The sequence below is a fragment of the Lepisosteus platostomus genome, chromosome 1, assembly GCF_059453375.1.
Source record: "Lepisosteus platostomus isolate fLepPlt1 chromosome 1, fLepPlt1.hap1, whole genome shotgun sequence".
Taxonomy (NCBI): Eukaryota; Metazoa; Chordata; class Actinopteri; order Semionotiformes; family Lepisosteidae; genus Lepisosteus; species Lepisosteus platostomus.
Window position 1 is genome coordinate 61,504,627 of NC_142611.1, and position 26,170 is coordinate 61,530,796.

The 26,170-nt window shown below is 36.3% G+C and overlaps 1 protein-coding gene across 3 annotated transcripts in view; it reads right to left on the reverse strand.

The window, feature by feature from the left end:
- Positions 1 to 26,170, reverse strand: part of marchf1 (membrane-associated ring finger (C3HC4) 1) — a 136,714-nt gene that overhangs the window by 52,434 nt on the left and 58,110 nt on the right. For 2 of the 3 annotated variants that reach the window (XM_088633301.1, XM_088633305.1), the window contains exon 2: positions 7,571 to 7,765. In XM_088633301.1, the coding sequence (XP_088489427.1) occupies positions 7,571 to 7,666 (96 nt within the window). In that variant the 5' untranslated portion in view covers positions 7,667 to 7,765. Of the gene's footprint in view, positions 1 to 7,570; positions 7,766 to 7,966; positions 8,091 to 26,170 lie in introns of those variants that run through there. The other variant, XM_088633302.1, reaches the window with a different exon arrangement.

The following is a 26,170-nucleotide window of genomic DNA, read 5'->3' on the forward strand; positions in this document are numbered from 1 at the left end:
CAATGTGGCAATATCTGAGGCATGGAAAAAGACGAAAACACAGGAGACATTGCCGGGGGCCAAAGGCACAGTCGGAAGAATGCCTAACGATGAAGACAGGATGATTTAAAAAAAAACTCAATTCCATCACTACATTTCTTTACTGTTCTTTCCCCAGCACTCTTTATTTGAACCTTTCACATAAATAGTGTTAAGGGAGGCTAGATTCCAGCCAGAGGAGGGAATGTCTGCTTTCCTAACAAAGTACCAACATAATTTTAGCCTCGGAAAGGCAAGCCAGTGATTTCTGCTGCTGTGATTCATTATTTTATCAAGAGTAGCGGATGAAAGCAGTGAATATTCTTGTTTAAAATATTGAACTCTCCAAAAATTAGCCACATGTTGACACTTTTAAAATGTGTGAAAAATTGCCTGTAGAGCTTTGTATTCACAAGGGACTATTCTAAGTTTCATATTATAATGTCTGAAAAGGGTCATGTACACTCTGTGAAAGAAATTAAAATGAATCACTTCATAGGATTTTCAAATGGTGAATTCATGCTGTTCCAGGAATTGTATTCATTTATAATATTAGATAAAATTTTGAAGCCTTTATGAGAAAAGCATACGTAGAGGAAACTAATCATTTTGTTTTGCCCCTATATTATGCCTAAGGGATATCACAGACACACGTCCTAGCATGCAGACAAAAGATGCAAAAGAAATCAGAGATAGGTAGCTACTGAATATACAGTATATACAGTATAGCTCAGGTAATGTACGTAAAATATTCACTCTATTTTCAATTAAACTAAATGTCTAGTAAAGTTTAATTATAAAACCCAAACCTCAAATTCAAATTCAACACAAATATACAACTTATAGCCAGTAATAAACAACATCACCCCAGCACATCTACTCATATCATCCTAACATGCACTAGTAATTAGATAAATAACAGTGAGAACAGATATAATAACAATGAGACAAGAAAAAATGCAAAATCAAAGTACGAGGTACTTGAATCTTATAGCATCTGGGTAGGTATTGATATGAAACCTAGTTCCTCTTATGTTAATACACCCAAGCAACTTACCAGAGGGGAGGAAAGTAAACAGAGGATGGGCAGAGAGGAAGAGGATCTTTAAAACTTTGCATGGAGTGAGTCCACAGAGGGAAGGTTGTATCCTACAGTTTTGGAGGTGATATAACTTACTCTCCATAGCTGCATCTTATCCTTGGCAGAAATGGTACCATACCACACAGTGATGGACAAGGTCAAAACACTTTTGATGGATCTGTAAAAGAGGGTCATTGTTTCCTGTGACACTCCAAATTTCTTTAACTGTTTCAGAAGGAATAGCCTCTGGTAAGCTTTCTTGACCATAATGGTTGTGTTGACCTCGCAGTTTAGAGTATTGAAGATGGTGGTGCCAAGGAATTTAAAATTCTCCACCACCTTTACAACCTGACCATTAATGATAATGATGAGAGTGCTCTCTTGCCTTGCCTAAAGTCCAGAAGAAGTTATTTTGTTTTATTGACTTTTAATTCCAGGTTATTAAGGCTATACCATTCAACAAATTCATCTATTTCATTCCTGCATACAAGCTCATCGTTTGAGTTGAGAGGACAGGATCCTGAGGAGCGCCTATACTGAGGGTAAGAGATGGTATCCTTCAGCTTCACCACCTGCTTCCTATCACAAGGGAAATCCAGTAGCCAATAACACAGCGTGTGACCCATCTCTTCTAGCTCATTGAAAAAGACTGAGAGGGGTGATTGTGTTAAAAGCAGAACTATAACCAATGAAGTTGAACCGGACAGATGTGCTGGGTGATTCTAGTTGTTGAGATATATATCATGGAGCCCAGAGAGACTACATCATTCATTGACCTGCTTGCTCTATAGGCAAACTGGCATGGGTCCAAGTGCATGTTAGACAGGAAATTGGCTATGGGTCACTCAGAAACCTTTATAAAAATAGACGTCACGGCTACGGTCTGTAGACATGGAGGCAGATCACAGTGGATTTCCTAGGTATTGGTAGCCATGTTAGCAGTGCAGTTTCAGCTGCTGAAACAAGGTCCAGCCCAGAAGCTTTCATGCTGTTCTGTATGTGGAAAAATCATCTTACATCATGCTCCTGAATTATAAAGGGTGGTTGGAGGGTCTCAATTGGCTGTCTAGGTACAGTCAGTTTCATGTTGTTTTGTACATTGTACCTGGAGTAGAATTCATTGATCTTGTCTGGGAGAAAGGGATCACCTTATTTCACCTTGCAGTCAGTGATTAAATTAAGGTCTTGTCAGATGCCTCGACTGTACCTGGTGCTTAATTTATTTTCTAGCTTGTTCCTGTATTCAGTTTTGGTCCTCTTTACTGCCTGTAGGAATTCATTTTCCACAGGGTTTTAATTTCCCTGTTGAACCAGGGTTTGTTATAATTGCACATTGATTTGCAAGGAATGAATACACTCTTACAAAAGTGAATATACGATGTCACTGTATCAGTATGCTCATTAAGATCACAACAGGCCTCTTTAAACACGTTCCCATCTCTGATATCGAAACAATCCCTTAGCACTTCCTCAGTCTCAGATGACCACTGTTTTACAGTTCTTTTAGTTCATTTACATGCATAAAATCTCCGCCTATACCTTGAGACAAGAAATACTGCAGTATGATCTGACTGGCAGAGAAGGGCATGGACCAGTGCCAAGTATACATCAGAGATAGTGTGGTAGCAACAATCAAGTGTTCTATTTTTCGCAACTTCTATCTGCTCCTTATATCTCGGTAGAACCTTTCTCAGGTTGACAAGTTAAAATCCCCTAAAACAATGACAATGGAGTCTGGATATGAATTTTTTGCCTCAGTGATTTTAGCCGCTGCATTTGCATCCGGTGAAATATAAACAGCTGCTCGTACAACCCAGGGAAATTCTCTGGGCAGGTAAAAAAGCCTGCAGTTTGTGACAAGAGACAGAACAACCTTTGCTCCTTTAGATTATTTTTTTCCAAAAAGATGAGTGTGACAATATTCTGCTATTGTTAAAGTCAATGCTACTTCGCACAGGACAATATTATTGCAAAATATAGTAGCCGACATTGTTCACAAATTAAATATTTTCTTGAAACACGTTAATTTTCTTGTTTAAACATAATAATTCTCTCATATACATGATATATTTTTCTATATAAACGCAATACTACTGTATCTCGTATAAACAAGATGTTTTTTTTCTCTCTATGGCGTTAATAAGCTTCCTTAGTACGGTCTCCCAGAGTAAAAAGAAATCCTGCATTTCCATCACAGAGTCTGGCACCGACGAACTCTGCCAGGTTTCAGTGAATAAATACTGAATCATTCAATTATACTGATTGAATAAATGAAGCCAGTTCACCCTTCTTGTTTGGTAGAGAGCCGATCGACAAAAGAAGGCTTGGTGGTGGTGAGCGGAGATGACATTTCCTGAGCTGGAGTTCTTATCAGCCCCATTTCCAAGTCTGGAGTGCGCAACAGGCGAACAAGGCATCTTATTGCTCGTTCAAATCAATAAGTAATTTGATGATAAAATCAACTTTGGTTGTAGATTGAGATTCAGTACCCTTTTGCATAATTGCAATAAATCCTGTCAGTCATACTTAAACAGACATACAGTACAGAGAAATAAGCAAACAATAACAAACAAAGCAGACAGAGTTTGGTCAATGCCATCTTGTTAAAGATTAACTGAATCTCCAGTTACGCATTTCCATTTAAAAAATTAACTCAGAAATTAGAGTTATTAAGAATGTTATGCTATTATGAGTGTTGTTAACAGAGCACTTCTACTGTTTTTTGAGTACTTGGAAGCAACTACAAAGATAGCTGTTCAGATGCAAGCTTTTACAAATTCTGATTGTTCTTGTTCTAAGTTTGCTGAAGAGTGGTCAGCTTCCTGAAGAGTGCATAAGTGCATGTTATGCTTATTAAACTTGACCGATGATCTGTGATCACTAAAAAAAAGCACAGAGTGGCAAATCAATTTTATTTTCTGTTTATGGATGTCAATTTTATATGTAGCAAGCAGAGCTCTGCACGTCCCCCCTGCAAGGGATTCATGGTTGTGCCTGTTGTTCACAGGAGGCATGATGCAAAAACACAGTGATATAAACCCACTGTTAAAACAAAAACAAAAAATAAAAATAATATTCATGATCTGTCAATGTCGCTTTTGTGTGCACAACATTTTAAATTTATATTGCCATCTGTTTTAACAGTGAATAATGAAAAGTCTATATATCAGCCTACAAGAGCAGTAGAAGCTAAGGTGGAATTGGATACAATATGTTTAATTACAACTTCTAATGAATAGTAACTTCTACCACTTATTGTGTTTGAAAGAGAGCTACTACATTCTTTGGTTGTTTTTAACTGATGGACCCTGTATGAAATTCATTTGAAACCAGAAGTGATGTGTAGATATTTAATCAGAGTGCAGGTAGGGTAACTTAACTACATGAAAATGATCAAATGTCTTGGTTACACTATATAAGCTAAAAGTGATGGACGTTCTGAAGTGCTGAAACTATGCTGTTTCTCTGTTGCTTTTTGTAGGTTCAGTGCTTCAATGATTTATAGAGGATTGGAGGTATGTACTGTATTGATGTAGAGTAGATTTAGTTAGCACATGAGAAGCAGTAGTCTGAATATGTTGAATCCTGTTTAGTATTACAAAAGATTCCCAAACAGGTATTCCATCCATTTTCAAACGGCTTTGTCCAGTACAGGATCACAGGGAACACTGGAGACTAACCTGGCAAGCAACAAGAAGTATTGTATTGATGTAGTCTAATATTGATGAAATAAAGACATTCATATTTCAGCACAGACAGGCAGAACCGGGGTCTTAACTGTGCAACATTACACACATGGAAAAAATATAACCCTTGTAACATTCCTAACATGCACTTAAGGCACAGGTTCAAACGTATGACTAAGCTTTCTAACTTCGTTTTTTTTCTTCTGATTTATCAAAAAAAACATCCGCAAAAATATCGCAAAGCTAATATTGGGAGTATGATTTCACTCATGTCACATCTTGGCTTAAAATTTTCCGCTGCCTTCTATTCAAATGTGAAACAGAGACCTGTAAAGTGAATCTGCTGCAGCTGCATCTGATCTGGTCTGCAAATAAATAATGAGATCCACCAGTATAGCAGGTAAACCAAATTTCATGACGGTGAATGATGAGACCAAGAGGAAGCATGTCAATACTACACAATAAAAGTAAGTGGGACAGCACCAGATTAAGACCAGACAAGATTTAGGGATTGACTCCTGCTTGTCAAATAGGAGCCAAACCAGCAAAAGGTCCCAGATAATTGGCCATGCAGCCGGATGCCACTGTAGATATATGTATACATGCTGCATTTAAATCCAGAAGAACAAGAATATTAAGTGACCAAGAGTCAGAAGCAATCAGCCACCTCCTTACTACTTTAACAAGGACTGTTTCTTACCAGTGTCTCTTAACCCTTATTAAAAAGGTCAAATAAGCTCATAACATGCCTACAAGGTGTAATATGCCTTCAGGTAGGGTGTGAATATGAGTCTGCTGAAAAGCATTATTTTTCTTATAGTATCACAATACAAAGACAGCCCAAATACCTTCCACTTGTTTACCCTTTCGACATACACTGGGAGGAATTAAAAATGCACAACTGCAAAGAATTTAAATGAGAATCTGTGGCATTTTGTATGCTTCTCCGTATATTATAAAATAATTTTATATAAATATAGTATATATATATTATTTTAGGCTATTCTATATTATTAGAATTTCCCATAACATAAATTCAGTAATTTTGTTTTAAAGGAATATATATATATAAAACTGGCTAATTGACATAAATAAGTAATTTTAAGTTTTTATCAAGGTAAATAAAGATTTTAAATGATTTCTTTCAAGGAGCTTAACATGCCAGATATTTTTGGAACTGGGTTTTTAGTAAATGCAACTAGCACATGGAAATCCAAATTTGTCTTTTCCTTGAAAATGTAATTGGATAGTAAGGATTTATTTTTCTATTTATCTTTAACTGTATATTTGAGCAACATTTGTAACCTAAACATAGTGTAAAAGACCTCATACTTCTATCCTTTACATTAAGAAGATACAATAATGAAGAGGAAGCAATAAAAGGTTCAACGGCCAAAGCATGTTTTAATCTTACTTTCTACTTTTCTGTGCGAAATGAACCACTACATGTTCTTTTTCAGCCTGCACACTCTCACAACTTCCCACTCGAACCTGTATATAAAGTCCATGCAAGAATAAAATGAAAATGCCATATCACACATTAGAATATGCTAGAATCGCAAACCAAATCCAGAGTTAATATAAAATATAAAGTGGTTGTTTTTTTAATTTGGTTGTTTTAATTTCATGTTCGGTCTCTATAAACCTTCCTGTTTAACTGAAGTAAAAGGCTCTTTTACATCATTCTTGCTCAGTACCCCACTGAAGCACTATAGTGTATGGTATGAATTGTCAATACTGCTACAGTTTTTATAGTTCTAAGCACATCCTGTGAGGTGGTTTATAGATGCCAGAATTATTACTATACTAAAGGCTGGGATAGTGTCAAGGAGTGTGTAGGTGATATTTGAATAGAAAAATTATCGAAAAACTGAAGTTGCAAGGGAACTGGTACTTACTTCACATTTGTGACACGATGCATTTCAATAATGTAATATAAAAGTAAGAAGACTGAACAAAAACGTGGATTACTCACTTGCAGGCTATCAAAGTGACAAATGCACAATTAAACTATTATACATAAGGTCACTGTTTACGAAGACAACAGGCTGCATGAGTATCAATACAGGACATTTTCAAAATGTGAATCACTTAAAATAGCTTTTCGTAACTTAAATCAATCTCAAATTCTGGCAGAAGAAGAAATCTAAAAACAATGCAGCAATGAAGACTCCTATGTCTGAGTAAAAGGCATATGATGAATCAATAAAAGCATGAATATGTTGTTTGAACAGGTTTTTAAAGAATTTTAATCTCTGTTGCGTTTCTGTACTGTCATGTATATATGAAAAGGGCTTAATATAAGAAAGACATGTATTATTTACACTGAATGTATGTTAATTACCTCTTGCATAGCATTTAATGGGAAATGCAATTATCAAAATAATAGAGGTATGCACACAATACACAGACTTGGATGTATTCGTTAAGGAACATTGTGAGTGTGGGCCCTAGGAAGTTGACAATTATTTTAATCACTTCTGCATTTTTTTTGGTTATTGAACTAAAAATTCAAATTATCTCACATCTTTTTAAAATAAAGCAATACATATTGCATTCATTTAAAATCTGTAAAAAGAAAGGAAATGATAGAAAATACAAGAGACAACTGAAGAGAACTATGATTAGTACCAGCAAGCATACAATTCTTTCTCATACAACTCTTTAATTAGAGAAATAAAAGTGATCTAATCTTACAAACACTATAAACTATACGGCAAATAGTTTAATCTCAGTTTTTAGCTTGTACTCACTGCTATTAAATTCAGAACCACATGTTCCTCACCTCGTTATCTTTGTTTTTGTCTTTGTTCCGGCTGGAACTTCTCCCATTGCTGGCCGTCTCCCTGGCTGGGACCACAGAGATCTGCTGGAGTGGCATCTTACAGGGGCTGGTGCCTTATTGGGTCCTTATTCCTTCTCTCCTCCAAAGCAACCTATTTGCACAGTTGTTCACATCTTTGCATCCTCCACGTCGTTTCTATCACAAACAATTCTGGAGAAAAAAACAGTCACATTAGAGTGTTTAGAAAATGTTTAGAATTCATTTGCAGAAACAAATGAACTCATCCAGAAAATCCTGCTGTTGACAAAGATAGCTTAATGCAAGTCATTGCTAGTGTGAGACTTGACATTAGACTTCCCCAGTGCAGTGTGGAAGCCAATTTTATTTCTACAGTACCTAATAACTGTCATGGAAACCGAAGAAACCTTGCTCTTGCGGGCCTTTATTATTAGATGCTTCAGTTAATGGCACAGACTCCCACAGTTGGAGTGGTGAATGCCTGTGTCCAGGGACACTGAATTGTACTGACTTGGTAAATAAGCATAAGGCTCAAAAGGCTTAGTGTCTTATTTTAGATCCAAATCCCATCCTTCTTGAGTAGCATAGATAGGCTGCTGTGTTGCTCATGCATCTAATCTACTTAGTTCAAAAGATCTACTCCTAACTAAGGAGTACCCCTAACTGAAGGGGGTGAAAAAATGATGAAGATACAGGGAAGTTAACACAACTGCTTAACCAAAAGTGCCTGAATTGAACAAGAATGCTAAGTGCATTCCTGGAAGAGAAATTAACGAATACCTAATATGAATAATTAATGCCTCACTTTTTATTATTTATTTGAGTTAACCATATAACATAAATACACTTTTCTAATGCTCCATTTCCTATGATCACAGAGTGCTATTAGTGTCTGACACAACACAGAAGGTTTCTTTATTTTTTCTTCAATAATAAATGGTTTATTTTTTAGCATTCCATGAGTAGTAAATCCAAATCTACTGTGCATGGCCTGTCTTTCTCTCAGGCATACTCCCAGATCTCCGCCATCTAGCCATCTCCAACAGAATTAAACTCTGGTGTGCCAAAAGTAGGAGAATTCAACAAAGTTGGAGTCCAAGGAGCAAAAATCACTTTAGCTCACTTGTCCTGCTACACTATGGGTTCTACAAAAATGTATTATTTTTACTAAATAAATTGCATCTAATTTTCATTTAAAATAAAAGCTTGCCTGTCCATACAGTATGCCATGTAATCCAATGAGGTAATATGTATTAGTACAAAGTATTGTGTTTAATACATATTAATAGCCTATTTGTAGCCAATTTCCAGTTAATTAAGTACTCTTGTTATATAACATGTTTCATGTCTGAATACACTCACATCAGATTTTCATGGGTTAACTTTTGCTTAGATAACCAGAAATCGTGTACAAACAAACATCATTAACATTTTCAACATTGCTAAACAGTTTATGCTAGGCTCATCTGAACCTTAATGAAATTCCAGTATTACTCTGGGACCTTGAATTGTTTTACATCTACAAATACATTTATTATTGCTATAATAACGCAACAGAGATGATGTCACACATTTTACATTACACAATAATTTATCAAATACTTTTTGTGAAATCTTTTGTTAAATTAGCAACTAAATTCTAACTTACATGTTCAGTATTATTTCTTAAATTTTTTTAGAAAAATGTGGGGATTTCAAACTTTTTATGTCTGCCTTATTAAGGTTAACTACTAAAGCAGATTACAGCATTAATTTTATTCTTTCATAATACTGTACTAACATGTCACAGGATTTTGCCAGATCCTAAAGCATGTACAGTATATTGCTGTAGAGCAATATGGGAATACAATAGAATGGAAATAACACAACGGGAGGACTTGTTTAAACAAAGCCATATTAACTTGGCTGTTAGGAATCAATCGAAAGAAAAATGACCAGTCTAGACATGGATTCAAACTATACAATATACATCAATATACAATTTATTGATACAGACAATGTATATGATAAATGATGATAACTGAACAAGGGTGAGTTTCCCGAAAACGGTTAATCTTAGAGACTAACGAGCAATTTTACGATGTACGTACATAACGTACGAGCTACTTTTTCGTGGGTTTCCCAAAACCCCTCTTAATCGATCATTTAATGAGCGAGTATAAAGTACTTCTTTGTTAACCCCTCCCCTGAAGTCGCTTAGCAAAAAGCATCACAAGTCGATTGAAAAACAATCGATTGACAATACTTTCATTTTATGGTGTCGGTTTTGGTCCTTCAGTGGGATGAAATAAAGTTGTGAAAAGGAATATGAAGCAAACATGACATCATAATTTAACAACCATTTAAGCGAAAGCGTATAGAGAGGCACAAAATGGGACCCTTATTGTTTCTAAGAGAAAAGAAAATAAATGACCGTAAAAGAAAATCAAGTTTAACTGCGTAGACAGTGTATGCGTCCTGCACGACGTCTTTGATTTAAAGCCATGTTTTTTGGTGCGCTGCCATTGTTTAGAATCACAGTGTTTCATGAGAAAAAAATGTTGTTATTTTTTAACATAAAACGGTATTCGAACTTTAAATATTGTATCGACCGCGGGTTTCGGTACGGAATGGAGCAGGCGTGGGACTCAGGGAATGGGGCTGAACAACACATTTATTAACTCGAATCGGGAAAGGTACACAGGGACAGGGGTTACAGCGCTGCACCTACACTAACATACACACAGACAAAGGGAAGAGACTGTATCCCAGACTCCGTCCCACTATATAGTCCGGGAGTCCACAGGTGCTGTTCTCAGCCCGCCCTGCGTGGCGCTACATTGTAATACATGTTACATGTTTCATGTTCTTTATGGAATTTAAATACAATTTAAACCCCACCCCAAAAGTACTAAAAGAGGGAGTATTATTAAAACATTTGACTTATGAATAGGACATTTACCCAAGATGACTAATAAATTCATTACTGTAGAAATAAATGTTCTTTTTTCGAATTTCCTCTTAGTACAACAAAATATCAAAATCCTTAATATAAACTCTTAGTATTCTATATTTCCAGAGAATTTCCATGACGTGAATTGAATGTGCTCTGTCTGGCGATCTCTGTCACTAAGGTTGGCGCAAGAGGTAGCCAGTTTATGAAGCACTTAGTAATTAACGAGTGGGTCGGGGAGCACGTAGATTACGAAGGATTTAACGTTCTACTTGAGTTACGATAGGTTTTGGGAAACACTCGTAAATTAACGATCTATTTTAAGAGCGAGTTTACGATGTTCTTAGCGCTACGATGCTTTCGGGAAACTCACCCCAAATCTGCCTAGATACAAAATGGGTGATTGTTAATTGAGGGTAATCAGGGATTAAGAAGAGATTCAAAATATAAAGATTAGGCATTTATTATGTAATTGTATGTAATTTCTAACTCTTTAATCAGTCTAATTTAAATTCTCAACATTAGGATGCTCACTGACAAGTAAGTACTTTTACTTATGTGAATTACATTGATATTAGAACATGTTTAAGACAACAGTTGAATTATTGAGACTGATCATGGTGAATACTGATTTCTCCAACAACGGAGGATTCATAATTCTCAAGCAGAATGAAAGAAATAGAACTGATGGTGTTCGATGAAGTTGTGTCCAATCCATATTCCTCTGTGCTGCCACCCATTCCTGGTGCAACATCCATGAACCACACAGAAAGTCCTGCTGTAGCCGTGCACTGACAGCCAGTTCCCTTGGAGGAGGACCTCCCAATTAGTGTTGAGCTGGACTAGCTTTTAAAGTTTGTGCCTGAATTGGAGTTAGAAACTGGTGAGGAGAAGTAGCAATTACTTCTGCTCATGTCATGTCGATGAGAGTTCAACCATATTTATTCTGGTAATAAAGCAGTCTCATGGCTGGCTAACTTGCTGCAGGCAGGACCTTAAGCCGAAGACTGTTTTACATACAGCTCTCTAGTAAATTAGTGACTTGAACAAAAGTTTAAATCCTGAGACTCAGACAACAGTAGTGGCAGCCACGTCATTGTCAGATGACCAAGTTTCGACAGATCAGAGAGAAGCCAAGAAAGCAGCTGGGCAGCACCTTCCAAATGGGAAAATCACAATTGGTGATTGGGTGTGATGTCATCATGTGGAGTCGGTTTCCATATCCTCCAGGCAACTGATTGATAAGTCATCTTTTGGATGATTGACCATGACCTGTCTATTCAGAATCATTGTCATGTGCTTATCTGTGTCCATAGACATCAAAGCCTCCATGGACGGACATCCATCATGGTTCTGGTTTGTGTCTCCGTCCTGGGATTGTACCACTTATCTGGAAGGCTCATCTCCCTCCATTACAACGTACTACAATCAATAGGGTTATTCTGTAGCCAAGCCCTCACAAAGAATCCACAGCAATGCTTTTTTAGTTATCCACAATATTTTTTTAGTTATCAACAAGCATTGCTTGTTACAGATATGATACTAGGTGAAGGTGAAGCACCTTATATTTCCATTGTTTCATGGGTTTTACTTTTACTGTATAACGGTCATCACAGTGTAATTAAAATGATAACAAACATACAAACAAACATAGCTAGAAAAATCTGTTTATGTTTGCAAAGTCTTTCCTTCCAGTAGTTGATAAAAAAAAACATTTAGACATTTAAAAGATATAGACATTTTCATATCTTTCAAAAAGCATAAAAATAAACACTGGCTCATTGTAATTTTGCTCCACTCACTCACAAATTGTCTGACAGATTACTTTTAAAATATTGCTTCATTAATAAATAGTGTTTCATCACGCTGTATTTTTCTAAATTGTGTGAAACTGCAATTACAGATAAGCATTCTATAATGATAAAATCCATTCTGTTGTAATGTGAAGGTAAGTGCAGAAGTTGTTTCTCCTGGAGGTATCTTAAGGTGTAATTCCAAGGCTAGAAGATATGGCTCAATTTTGTTTTTGTAGATTTTTAAGATGGTCACTTGACACCATGTTTGACATGAAATTAAGATGAGATTGCCTCCAGGTAAGTATTACAAGATTTATAACCATCACGAACAAAATACAATAAGTAAGGGAATGTTCCTTCTCTGGCCAGCCGAAAGGCACTATTCTTATAAAGAATATAGTATGATTATCTAAATCCCACATCTATTATTTAACAATTACAGCAATGTCTTCCTAAATGCACATGTACCTTATGTGGTTTTCACTATCCCTTTTCTCAGTCAGCCTCCTTTGTCAGTAGACAGGCCCACAATTTGTCTCAGATTCCTAAAGTGTTCTACACATTTTAGTGTACATTATTGCATTAGGCTTTGATGTTCTATGATATTTGATGGTGGAAAGAAGTGTTAGTGATTGTGATTCCCTAAATAAAAGTGATAGTCATTAAATAACAATAATAATAAATAAAAAAATAACATGGCTCCTAAACGGAAAAGGTGAAGAGTCCAGTGTTGCTAAGCAATCTAGATCCGTGATGAGCTTAGAAGAAAAAAATATAGTGTTTGATAGGTTATGTGAAAGACAAAATAATAGGCTGTTGGCTGGTTGTGTGTTGTAAATCAATCTACAATTCGTACATTAAGGAAAAGTGAGGAAGCTATGAGAGTGGGTGTAAGAAGTGGAACAGCAATGTCACTTATGGTCTTTTACATACACGTGACCCGATCTATATGGGCCTCATCGCAGCATTAAAGGTAAAAATTATGTCAGAAATGCATTTAAAAACTCCACATACTATATTATTTCCAAAATACAGTGTTTTTCTTTACACTGGTGTGATTGTTTTACTTATACATTATAGATAAAAAAAATGTTTGAGGGATTTTAATAGGTTGAATCGTGACTTCAGTTCCCCTACCCCTATTTTTCCCATAAGTCTTAAGTTTATAAATTTCAAATTTACCTACCTCAAGATTTTTCAGGCGCAAAGTACTTGCAGTTGGCAAGGGATTACTGTATTAAAGCTACTGATGACATAATTTTGCTTTAGCTATGTTATCAAGTATTGCATGGCTTCTAACATTGCAATGGATGTGCTGATGTGGCTGATATGCTTAAAACATACACAGCAACATAACCTGATTCTTAACATTGCAGCTGTGTCACTTGATACTGAACGGAAACCTTTTGATATGCAATTACGCTGCATGTTGACTTGATTCCAGACTAACTCATTTACTGATGGGAAATGCATGGTCACGTGCAAAAATGCACTTGGATGGTGCCTTCAAAAAAGTGTAAAATTCCTAAAACAGGAAGAGAAACTGGATGGATAAACTACACAAGTACAAAAATCCAAACCACCACTATCTGAGCAACTGGCAAACTAATACACTGTAAGCCTTCCAGGGTGTTCATTAAATTCTTGTGCTGCTTAAGAAAAACCCAAATTTTAGCAAAACAGCAGCTTAACTAACATTATGTTCAGATTTAAAATATTCTTAGCCAGTCTGATTTTCTAAAAGACCCATATTGTTCTCATAAATTCATGAAAGAACTGTGAGGGAAAGTCAATGAATGGCGATATTGAATGACTATATTGATAATTACATTCTCTCTAATACTGCATTAAACAAACAGATAAAGCAATGGATTCCTTCCATTAGTTGGACGTTTCAACTGGAATAATAATCAAAATACAAAGCCTTATATTTGAATTTATTGAATGTATACTGAACCAGAATGATTTTTCCCAAATGGCTATTGGCACTACTGAATGTATTAAAACCATTTATTTTAGAGATACATATTTACAGTATCTATGATATCTACTAGCCAGTTTATTTTAAACTGGAGGTACCTCTTTTCTATATTCTATTCCAGGCATTCAGTCAGTCAAGGTCAGTGTTATCCAGTTTTGTAAAATCTAGTCAGTGGAAACTCTGAAGCAACTCTTCCAATAAAGATGAATCACATTTGTTACACCATTAAATTCACCAAAGAAATAAGTTCATTTCTGGTAAATGTAGTCATGTGTGACAACACACACTCAAGATAAATAGATATAGATATATTGATAAAATTCCATACAGGGCAGTATTCAGCAAAGCTTCTTGAGATTGCTGTTTAGAAACTGATATTGCTCATTTAGCAAATGTGGTTACATTTTTTTGTTGGAAGATTTAATGGTTAATTATTTAAACCAATGCCTTTGTGCACAAGTGAAACCAGTAATTCCATATCATGTTAATAATAAACATTTTATGATGCGAAATAAAGTGAGACTTTTTTGACATTCATATTCTTAGCAATAACAGGAAACAAATAGTCCCACCAACTAGGCAACTCAGTCAATTCAACACTCAAGAGACGAGAGAATACAAAACGAATACTAATAAAAACAAAAAAAATGTGTTTTCTTTAAAGAGAGAGTAAATAAATAAATGATCAGAACTCTATTTGCAAAAATTGAACAATTCAAATCTAGGGAATTACTCTGAAAATGTTTCTGCAGCAACAAAGCGGTAGATCAGTTTAGTTTATATTTGATGCCAGACTCAACATGAAGTCAATTACCCTGTTAAAAACTCTTTAGTTAGCCTTGGGGACCTCCTGGAATGTAAATATTTATATTCTGTCCTGTTTTGAAAAGACAAAACAATAGTCAGCTCACAGGTTTAACTGTGCCTTTTTCATTATGCATTTTTATTCACCTGAAGCCTTGGATACCTTTGTAGTTACTGAGCATATTTAATGAAATTCAAACATCAATTGCAAGATGTCTTAGGTTCTTGAACTCACAGGGGACTTTACCATTCCTATAAGATTTCAAGAAATGGACTGAAGAGAGCTCAATTCCTGGATAGAGACATACAGAAGCAGCTCCTCCACACTTTGGAAACTGAGAAGCTGTCAAATGTAAAATGTGTTATGAATCCCTAAAATCCAAAATATGCTGTTACACATATTGTATAAGCAATATGAGACTGGATCAAATTAAATGTGTTCAGCAAAATGTTGCTATGTCTTGCAGTCTGCTTTTGTTGGGTTTTAAAAAGCTACCTGTGAATCTTCTTTCAGTGAAAAACTGATAATTGCCAGGTAAGGATTATGGGGAAGTGTCAGGGGAGAGTTCTTTCCGGACCCTATGCAGATTACAGGGTTGAGTGAGAAAACACGAAGAAAAAGGCGTGAAGGATACGGGAATGAGAATGCGGGGGGTGTGTCCATGGAGTGCTGGGGGTCAGGGGAGGTGTGGCCCAGGCAAACATTCCAGGGATGAGTCAAAAGGGAAATCCAAAACAGCGCAAAAACTCCAAGGCCAGGCGATCCATCCGAGACAGACGATTAAAGTCCAGAAGCGTGTCGGGACAGGCAGGGGGAACGGGAACAGGAACAGAAACTTAAAACCATAACGGAACCAGGTGAATCCAGGTCCCGGGCTCGCATGACACGGAAACCAATACAGAGCCCGGAATAGCGTCAGCGTCTGGCTTTTAAGGGGGAACTGAAGAGGGGGTGGAACAGGGAGCAGGTGCAGGTGATGAAACAAACAAGGAAGGCCCTTAAGAGGAGGGGTTGCAATCGTGACAGGAAGAGGATATGGACCCCTCCTCTTCCTCAATCATTCAATTGCCTGCTCTCTATTAAAACCCAGAGTGTCAAACACTTATGTCTAAAGATCTATAACTATAAGAATATCATTCATATTAATGTTGATAAAACCAAAGACCTGGTTACTTGTGATAGTAATGCATTTTCAACCTCTCTCCCTTATTAAGAGAGAGAGAGATTTTCAACCTCTCTCCCTTATTAATCAGCCTGTGGAGGATGTTCATTGCTTCAGATACTTAGTAACAATAACAGTTACTGTTAAAATTTAACCTTTACACAAAAAATGCATTTTTAATAAGGTTAGTTAAAATATATTTTTGATCAGGAAACTGAGAGTTTGAGAATCAAAATGTTTTAGAGAGGGTTTATTGAATATTAGGAGAAAACATCCTTACTTTTGGCATCACAGTGTGGTATGATATAACTGAGTATTAGGAGAAAAGGAAAACTGGCCAGAATTGTTAATATTGCTAAAGATCTATAACTATAAGAATATCATTTATATTAATGTTGATAAAACCAAAGACCTGGTTACTTGTGATAGTAATGCATTTTCAACCTCTCTCCCTTATTAAGAGAGAGAGAGATTTTCAACCTCTCTCCCTTATTAATCAGCCTGTGGAGGATGTTCATTGCTTCAGATACTTAGTAACAATAACAGTTACTGTTAAAATTTAAACTTTACACAAAAAATGCATTTTTAATAAGGTTAGTTAGCATATATGTTTGATCAGGAAACTGAGAGTTTGAGAATCAAAATGTTTTAGAGAGAGTTTATTGAATGTTAGGAGAAAACATCCTTACTTTTGGCATCACAGTGTGGTATGATATAACTGAGTATCAGGAGAAAAGGAAAACTGGGCAGAATTGTTAAGATTGCTAGTAAAATAATAGTTCAGCCACAGAGACAGGTTAAAAAGCTGTATTATATTGCAGTTCAAAAGAAATCTCAGCTGATCCCTCCCACCCTCTTCATTCCCATTTCCAACTACTATCTAGAGGGAGGCACTTTAGAATCCCTGTGGCCAAAAAAAATTAATACAAGATAATTTTTGTTCCCCGTACAGTCGGTATATGAAATGCAGCTAAATGTCTGTTTCCTGTACAGAGCTATTGGATCATGTGTAGTGGTAGTGAAATATGGGCAGAATGAGAGGTGTGTCTAGAGATAGATAGATAAGACTTTATTGATCCCGAAGGGAAATGATCTATGTATTGTTGTGTGTTTAGAACTATTGTTTGTTTCAATGTGTATTTATTTTATGTTGACCTTTTTTGTCATTTTGTACGGTGATGCCAAAATTAAATTTCCACCTTTTTCATGGACCAAAAAGTATTATCTTATCACTAATTGGATAAATACTTCGCTGTCTTTTGAGCATGCCAAACACATTCTCTCCTGCTTCTTTCCTGCTCCTTGCCGCTGCACTGCAAGAATGCCCCTGTAATTCTTTTCATTCATTCTTTTCATTCCTTCCTTTTCTCCTGTCAACAATGCCTCTCTTCCAACTTATCCTATGTAGACTCTGCTTGGCTTATGCCACTCCAAGGGGAGCCACACTTCCCAAGACATACCAGCTCACCTTCACTACAAAGATTACTTTATTACCACAGTCCTGAAATTCCTTTTCGAAAAAATTCATTTCCAGTCCTCCACAAAAGTAAACATGTAAATCTTATCCCTCCTAGCCTAGCTACTTCAGAGTTTATAGATGTGTTTTGCTCTGTCTATCCTCTTAGGTGTCAGGAATTAGATCGTTACAAATACTACTGTACCACTGTGTACTAGCCTATCCTAGAACCGCAGCTTGCACCTCCACCTCTGCATCTTCTGCTTCATATCCACCCCCCTCACTCAGATCCCTTTATCAGTTCCTGTTCTTTCTTAAGCCTTCCATCTTAATTGTTGTCCTCAGGTCGATTAAAATTACATTTTTATGTATTTAAGAAGATCAGCAACAATTTTAACAATGTAGTCTGTTCATTTCTGCAGAGATGTTCGCTCAAAGCTCATTTGCCCTGTGGCCTGCAGGTGGCTATCAGCCTTGCTCCATAACTCTATCTCTATCCACATTCCCTGGAGCGCATTTTTGGTAATCATCCAGACCACCCGTTTGTGGAATTCTATTGGACGGTCCTTAAAATGGATTCTCTACTTTGGCGTTTTTAAGTACCACCCTGGATTCAGTCAACTTCAAAGCTCGACTCGACAAACGTGACCTACTTTCCTTGCTGGGTCTTTTCAATTTCTGTGTTCGCATCATATCCCAAGGAAGGTCATTCATTTCTCAGCACTTCTCTTAGCTCTTTCTACAACTGTTATGTCTCCCAATGCCTGCATCACAATATCTGTTGAATCTGGAAAGAATATAAAAATGCGGAACCCTTTACCGCACCGCTCAAATAGCCTTTCATTGTTTCACAGTTACTGGTGCTCTGCACACCACCATTTCTCCCTTTCCAGGTGCTTCTGCAGCAGGCTTCAGCTGTATTTTAAGTCTCAGTGGTTATGTGGTCCCTGGCCTTGCCAGATTTAAGAGCTCTTACCATACTTACAATCCTCTGCCCTTTTGGAAATTCACCATTTAAAGGCTGTTGCTCACCTCTTATGTCAATGTTGCTCAGGAAAGACCAATCCTATTCTGCAATAACAGATCCTCTGTCCTCATCATCCCATAAACTGGCACAAAAATGCCAATTCCTCTCCACTGTGCAGTCAGACCTTCAAATGGCATGTTCCTTTATGTTCACAGGCGTTGGGCGAATGTGTTGGGACTGGGTACATTATTTGAGGGATTTATTTGAGGGGTACTCTGATTTCTTACTTTTTTTTACATCAATCAAAGTTTATTTATCAAATGCACAACAATACAGCGTGTAGCAGTAGTTGCTGGCAATGAAATGTCTTTTCTGCGAGCTAACCCTGGTGGGGGGGGAGGGGGGTCACAAAATTAAAGTTACATAATAATACATAATAGTGCAATAGAAATTGAATAAAATAAACTCAAACAGAGCTCAATATAAATAGAACTGCGATTTGTCCAGGGTGTATGCAATACATTATGACATTATGTCCAAGTAGTGCAGTATGCCGAATACAGTGAAAACTATATGTCCATGTAGCCATTACGGGTGATTTGCTGAAAGAACTGCAGCTTATTTAGCAGTCTTATTGCCTGAAGGTACAAACTGTTCTGTAATCTGTTAGTCTTTAACTGACTGCTTTGATACCGTTTACCGGACAGTAGGAGAGAAAACAGTTTGTGACTGGGATGACTGGGGTCCTTGAGAATGGACCTGGACTTCTTAAGACATCTAGCTGCTTCGATATCCTGGATGTTTGGTAGCTCACAGCCTGTAATGAGCTACGCTGACTTCACGACCCTCTGCAGTACTTTGCGATCCCAGATGGATCAGTTCCCATACCAAGTAATGATGCAACCAGTCAGGATGCTCTCAATAGTGCCCCTGTAGAAGCTGGCCTGGATATGTGATGGCATGCCAAACGTCTTTAGCCTGCGGAGAAAGAATAGGAGCTGTCGTGCTGTTTTGACCATGATGTTGGTGTGGTGGGTCCAGGTTAAGACCTCTGTGATTTTAACTCCCAGGAACTTAAGACTGCTGACCTTCTCCACTGAAGTGCCATTGATGTAAATACATTAGGTGTGTGTTCTCCTCCCTGGTGTTTCCTATAATCCACAACCATCTCCTTCGTCTTACTGATTTTCAGAAAGAGGTTGTTTTCCTGGCACCATGCTGCCAGGGTTTCAACAGTTTACATTATCCATTGTGAGCTCCCAGTGCAATTGGCTGCTGTGCACCATGTATTGTCTAAAATAAAATTTTAAATGCAGGAAGCATTTTGGAATAATTTTATACAAATGCAAGTACTTGCTATTAAGGAATGATCTTTAATAATCAGGTCAAATTCAAAGACTAATGCGGGCCACTTACAGCAGCAGAAACAGATCTGAATAGCTGGTCTGAGCATAGCTAAAACGATGCTTGTGCTGCTTTGGGAACCTCCAGATTCCCTCCCCTGGTATTACTGGGTTTTTGCCTGTCTTGAGTATGATTTTTGGAGCTTTGTACTGCCCACTTCCACAGTGCCAGGGGCGGCTGTGGTGGGATGTTGGAATATTGGCGTGCTGCTGCTGATGAAGTCAATATCCCGATGCACAGGGCTTTCATCACAGCAGTCTAATGTTTGGGGATTCGTATTCATAACCATCAATTATGAATAGGGGTGCGTTGTTGTCTATTTTCCTTTATCTTAATTTGTTCCTTATTTGATACTTTAGGTTAAAAACTCTACCCAAAAGGTTATCCGATCAGGTTTACTACATTCATGTTTTAATTCTCCCCATTTCTTGGATCATTTCAACAAGCACATTGTTGTGCAAAGGTCTTAGACATTTTGCCCTTTTCTGCTCTTTTCATGTAATGTTTTGTCTTCCTTATGCATAATTCTACAACTATCTAAACTTTGGCCATTTTGGTTAAGGTACTGTAACAATTACTCTTGATAGATGCATTTGTAATTTAAAAATAGATTTCGGTCTTTATGGATATAGAGAAAAACAAATGATGTTAAAGATTTGTTAAATACTACTGTGGTCAGTTTCTTTACATAAAATTGAATGTAAATCTAATTATTATAATACTAGAGGAAAAGGCAGTCTGGGCCAGGAATTAAACATGGATCACGATCACTTCCCTAGCAAGGTGGTGATCTGTAATCTGCTGCTACAAGCATTCTTGGAAATCTATCAGAAGCCAGGCATGTAACACTGCCCCTTTCACAGCCAAACATTATCCACGTGCTGCATAACACAGATGGCTGACAAAAGCCCCTTAATAAAATCAAGAAACCAGGCTGGTTCAAAATTTAACAAGGGCTGTTTGAGAAAGAATAGAAAAACAACATCCCTCTGGTCTTTGAAATGAGAAAATGACACACTTCCACATTCTCAAAGAAGTCAGTGAATTACCTAACCTCAGCCAACGTAACTATAAACAATATGCTTTAGCCACACATGGACAGCTTGGCATAGCTAACATAAAGTGCTGCGGTGTTATACCACAGACTATCTGGACACACAATGACATATGCAGAAAGCAAATCATGAACTACTGTACCTCTCACCATCAAAATATGTCCTATCATGCATAGAACGTAAGAGCTTAGACTTTCACTGCATTAAAATGCTATAGTGATCCAAAGCTGCTTACTGTACTTGTTCTGCATTTATTTTGCTGATATGCTACTCAGATGTTGTAATTGTTATCAGACTAGGGCAATAAGTGTTTCTTTCACAAAGGAACAGTACTTCATGTTTTGGAGAAAATGTAACTGGCTTCTGGGCAAAGGAGGAAGGCGAGAGAGAAGATGGGACAGAAAGTGAGGTGGTGAGCAACTGAGATGTAACGATTTTTCCATGAGCTATCACAATGTTATTAGACCTAGACTACAGCCAACATTGAAGGTAGTTGATAATCTTGTTTTCCTCTCCTGCTCTGGCAACTGAAGTCATATTATTTTTTAATTTGTAGTTAAAAATTAAAACTGTAAATGCTGGATCTTCCCATTGTACTTCTGTATAGTTTTAGGCATCTGACAACTCTTGTGAAAAAAGTAGTGTATCTTTACTCATCTATGCAACATAGCACTAAAAGCTTCACAAATTGTGTACAAAATGGAAGTGTTTCTCTTCATGTGTTGTGAAAAGCATTTAGAAACAAATTAGCAACTGAACCTTAATAAATCTTATTTTTTCATGCTTTTTGTTTGATCATTAGATCACTTTGCTAAGGAAACAGTGGTACAGCTCAATCATACGGATCACTTGTAGATACAGTATGTAGTCTGCATTCACTTCATCAGTGCAGAGTGCATTATCATTCTGTAGTTGCCATGCTGTAGCATATTACAGCATGCAGCTGTAATATCCCAATTAACAAAATATCCCTTTACCCAAAAAACTGAGTTAAGAAGAATACATACTGAACATTTCAGAAATCCAGTGTCTGTGGGAATGCAGGTCTAAAAATATTGTCAACATAACACTTTGCAGTAAGATTGCCACTGGTGCTTTTTTGTGATCAAAATTGTTTGTTTTTTTATTTTGGAAAGAATGCAACAATTTCAACAAAAACAACGACTATTTTCTCTCTTGTCCTCCTCAACTCAGCCCTGAGACTCTCCCTAGGTGGTAAACAAGTTGACTTCAAAAAGTGAATGACCCCAAAACTATTAAAGTGCCAGCACCAAAACAGTAAAGGTCCCTCACATGGACCCCAGCAAATAGTTTGTAGTTTCTCTGGTATACACAAGCTCTACTAGAAGCATTGAATGGTCATAAAAGCATCACCTTTTGTCACTGCCCAGATTCATTTTTGATGCCCAGTCTACTTTCATACGGCGCAATGCCACTGATTCATGATGTTACCTTAGTGGGGGTGCCTCTTTTGAAAACCAGCAGCTCTGAGCAGTCGGTTCATGAAGCCTGATTTTGTTTTCAACCATAGCTGTTATTGTGGAACCTCCTGGTCTTTATACTAGGTTGATTCATTCTGGGTTGATAATTTTGTAGCACTGCAAATGGGGGAAGGGGGTGGGTTCAAACATTTTCTGCAGGCATATCTCAGCCTCTTTCATAGCATCATAATAATTTGAATATAGAGTATAAAACACATGTGGCATGTTTCAATGTAAGTACTGTAAATAAGGAATCATATAATTAAACTTTAAATTGAAACACTAGAAATCTTGGATTGTCACCTGAAAAAAGGTGTCAGTATATATCTTGAATATATACTGTACATTTGATAAAATTAATAATGTATTTTAAGTTGATGTTTCCAGTACTGGATTTCTAAATGGAGGTTTTAACAAAAGCTGGAATAACAGCGAGCAAGGTCTTCACCTCGGATACTTATCTCATCATGTTATTCTTCATGATAACACTATAAAACTATAAATGCTATCAAAAGCCTCTTTCTTGTTTGCTCTTATCTTTCTGCATCTCTCTTTCACCGAATCCCTGCCTTTCCAGTTACCCCTTGGTTAACTTCTCTCTCTGCGTGAAGGTCTTAATTTTCTCGTCCTATGGCCAGATGGTTGGCCCTCAGCCACGTAGGTTAAGCTAAAACCTTTTACGTCTACTCCTCAATAGACATTTGTAAATGCATTTTCTTATTGGGAAAGAAAATGTCCTTCATTGTGAATATAATTTGTATCCTGGTATAAAACTAAAATACAAAAACCTAGCATTAGAACCAATATTGTTTTTCTTATTTTATTGCCTCAGCATACAGGCAGTGTGCCAATACAAAAAAAGGGGAAACAATTATTGTACTTTATTATTTTTCTTACATCATTACTGACAGTGAATTATTAATTCAATTATAACGTGTTATGCTCATGCGTTGCAATCAACTAAAAAAACTATATAAACTGTATTTATTATAATTAATTATTGTATTTCTGCATTAAGTTGCAAATGTCTCAGTTTCTAATCAAGACCAGGTAGATACTTGTATATTTCTCCTTTATATGTAAAAATACATTTTAAAAATTCTGCATGAGGAATATTTCCTGAAGAAATCTGTGTGGACTGATCTGAATGAATGAAGACCATTCTTGAATTGTTTATCCTTTGCAAGTTACTAAACATACTGTACATTTTGTTCTATGAACATTTTCATTGCACACAAACGGTATTGATTGTATTGTTATTAATTACAAAAATATATAACTCACATATCTAATAATTTCATTTATTTATCTGTGTCTATTAGCAACGTTTAAAATAGGTTGAATACTAATATGGTTGGATATTTCCAAAATTATAAACAAATCAAATGAAACCTGCATCCCTTTTTTTTTTGTTTCAATTTACAACAGTTCTGTAACGCTAGTGGTGTACAAAAGGTCAAGGAATTACAAGCATGTTTTTGTTGCTAAGGAACCATCTATTTTAGTGTAGGCTGCCGTGATGGTTTCTAGAATTTCAAAATCCTTATGAGAAGAGAAATGGTAATTAATTAGTCTGTTCTATAGCATGACATTTCGTTGAAGGTTTGATTTCCCAAAGTTTAAGTTTTACTTTTCTCTATCCTTAGAAACAGTGCAACTGAGATATGCACCAAAGATGATACATCAACAATAGTATGGTGTTTTCCTAAAGCTGTGGTGGTTTACCACTGACAAATATGCCCTCAACAATTAATAATTATTTTATAAAATAACTCCTGTGGTTTAACAGTTAATTAGGAGTGTATAAACACTCGAATAGTAATTTTATATACTATAATAATTTAGTGGTGTTTGAAGGGTTTTTTCCTAATGATGTACAATAACCCACTGTGTGAGTCAGTCCATCAGTAACTTGTAAACAAATCTTTAATGATTCGCGTGGCCAGATACCAATTTTTATAGAGTGTGCTAGTATATTTGTATCCTTTGTCTACTATAGGACACCTACTGTATGGCAGTATAAAGTAATACTGCATGTCAATATACAAGTTACATGGAAGATACAACATTAAGTGATGTGGAAGAATACATTTTATTATGCAATTATATTGAACTAAATATAAGTAAATTATAGATAAAATAAACTTTCCTAAAATGTTTTTAGATACCTTTAGGCATGTGCAAGTTTTACATATTTACCTTCAAACAAATTAAAAACAAATTTAGAGAGAACATTGCTACAGTTCAAAATCTGTGACATAGAAAATTCAAAGAGGTTTCCAAGGATGTTACAATTTTAAAAAGTACAATTCACATATTTTTTTCTTTGTGGTACCCCTTGTAAAGTAAGTCATGCAACACTGATAGAAAAATGAAAACAAAATAAATGGTCACAATAAACGTCTTTGTCATTCCCATGGAAGACACCATTAAATCAAACATTCATATACTGTAGGTAGGTAACTCCTTCTTCATTCAATGTAGAGTATGGTTATTGCTGAACACCAAATAATACAATACTGTGCAAAGCTAAACTCGATTTCAAATGTAAGTACTGTATATTTGTTATTTTAAGAACGTGTTATGCTCAGTTTGTCTTTTTTGAGATGGGGGACTATACAGGTTGAGCATCAACAGCCTACAACTAATGTGCAGAAATATTGGGTCTTTTCAAAAAGTAAAAGTACAAGTGACAACATTTTTTTTACACTTTATGAAGCCATTTAACCAGGTGCTTTCATATCTGTCATATACAAAAAACCTCTAAGCATCTGTCAGCCATATGCATTAAAGTGATAAATCAGAACCCGATTAAACTTAGAATTGTTAAAATTCTAACTCATGTTCTGCGTTCACGGAAAATCTCATTTATATTTCTTACTAGACATCTTTCTGCCTGTGTGACACCAACAAGTACTTATTTACTTTATATCATCTTTACAAATGCCAGAAATCCTGACTTTGCAGCAGCAGGAGTACTAATTAGGGTTTCAATTAACCACTGAAAAATGAAAATCCTTTGCTTTACCACACACATCACATGCAGTATTTTTCAACTTTCTTCAAGTCAAGTACCCGGAGGAGCTCACAAGTCTGATGATGCATGTTATCACTTTGATATACTGAAGAAATCATTGCCCAAAGTACCCCTAAATCATAATAACCCCTATTGAGATAAGTTGATGAAAAAGTACATGTATATCACATAAGACGATTTTCATATTTTCATGATTTCATTGGTACTATAATACTCTTTGTTCTCTAATGTATTTATTTTGACAACATAAATAAATAGTGGTTTCTCTTTCAGCTAAGACAATACTGTCATGATAGCAATTCCAGCTTGCAAAACACTTATCAAAAATACCCACCTGTGTGTAATTCTTAGTTACATGAAATCTTTAAACTTTTCATTTTTCTCTAAGATTGCCTTTCAGTCCACGGAACATGAGATGCAATCCGAGTGTCACATTACACCACACTTCAGCCTTCACTTTTTTCTAGACTGCAGCTCAAGATTTGACTGAACTGCTTTTGCAAATC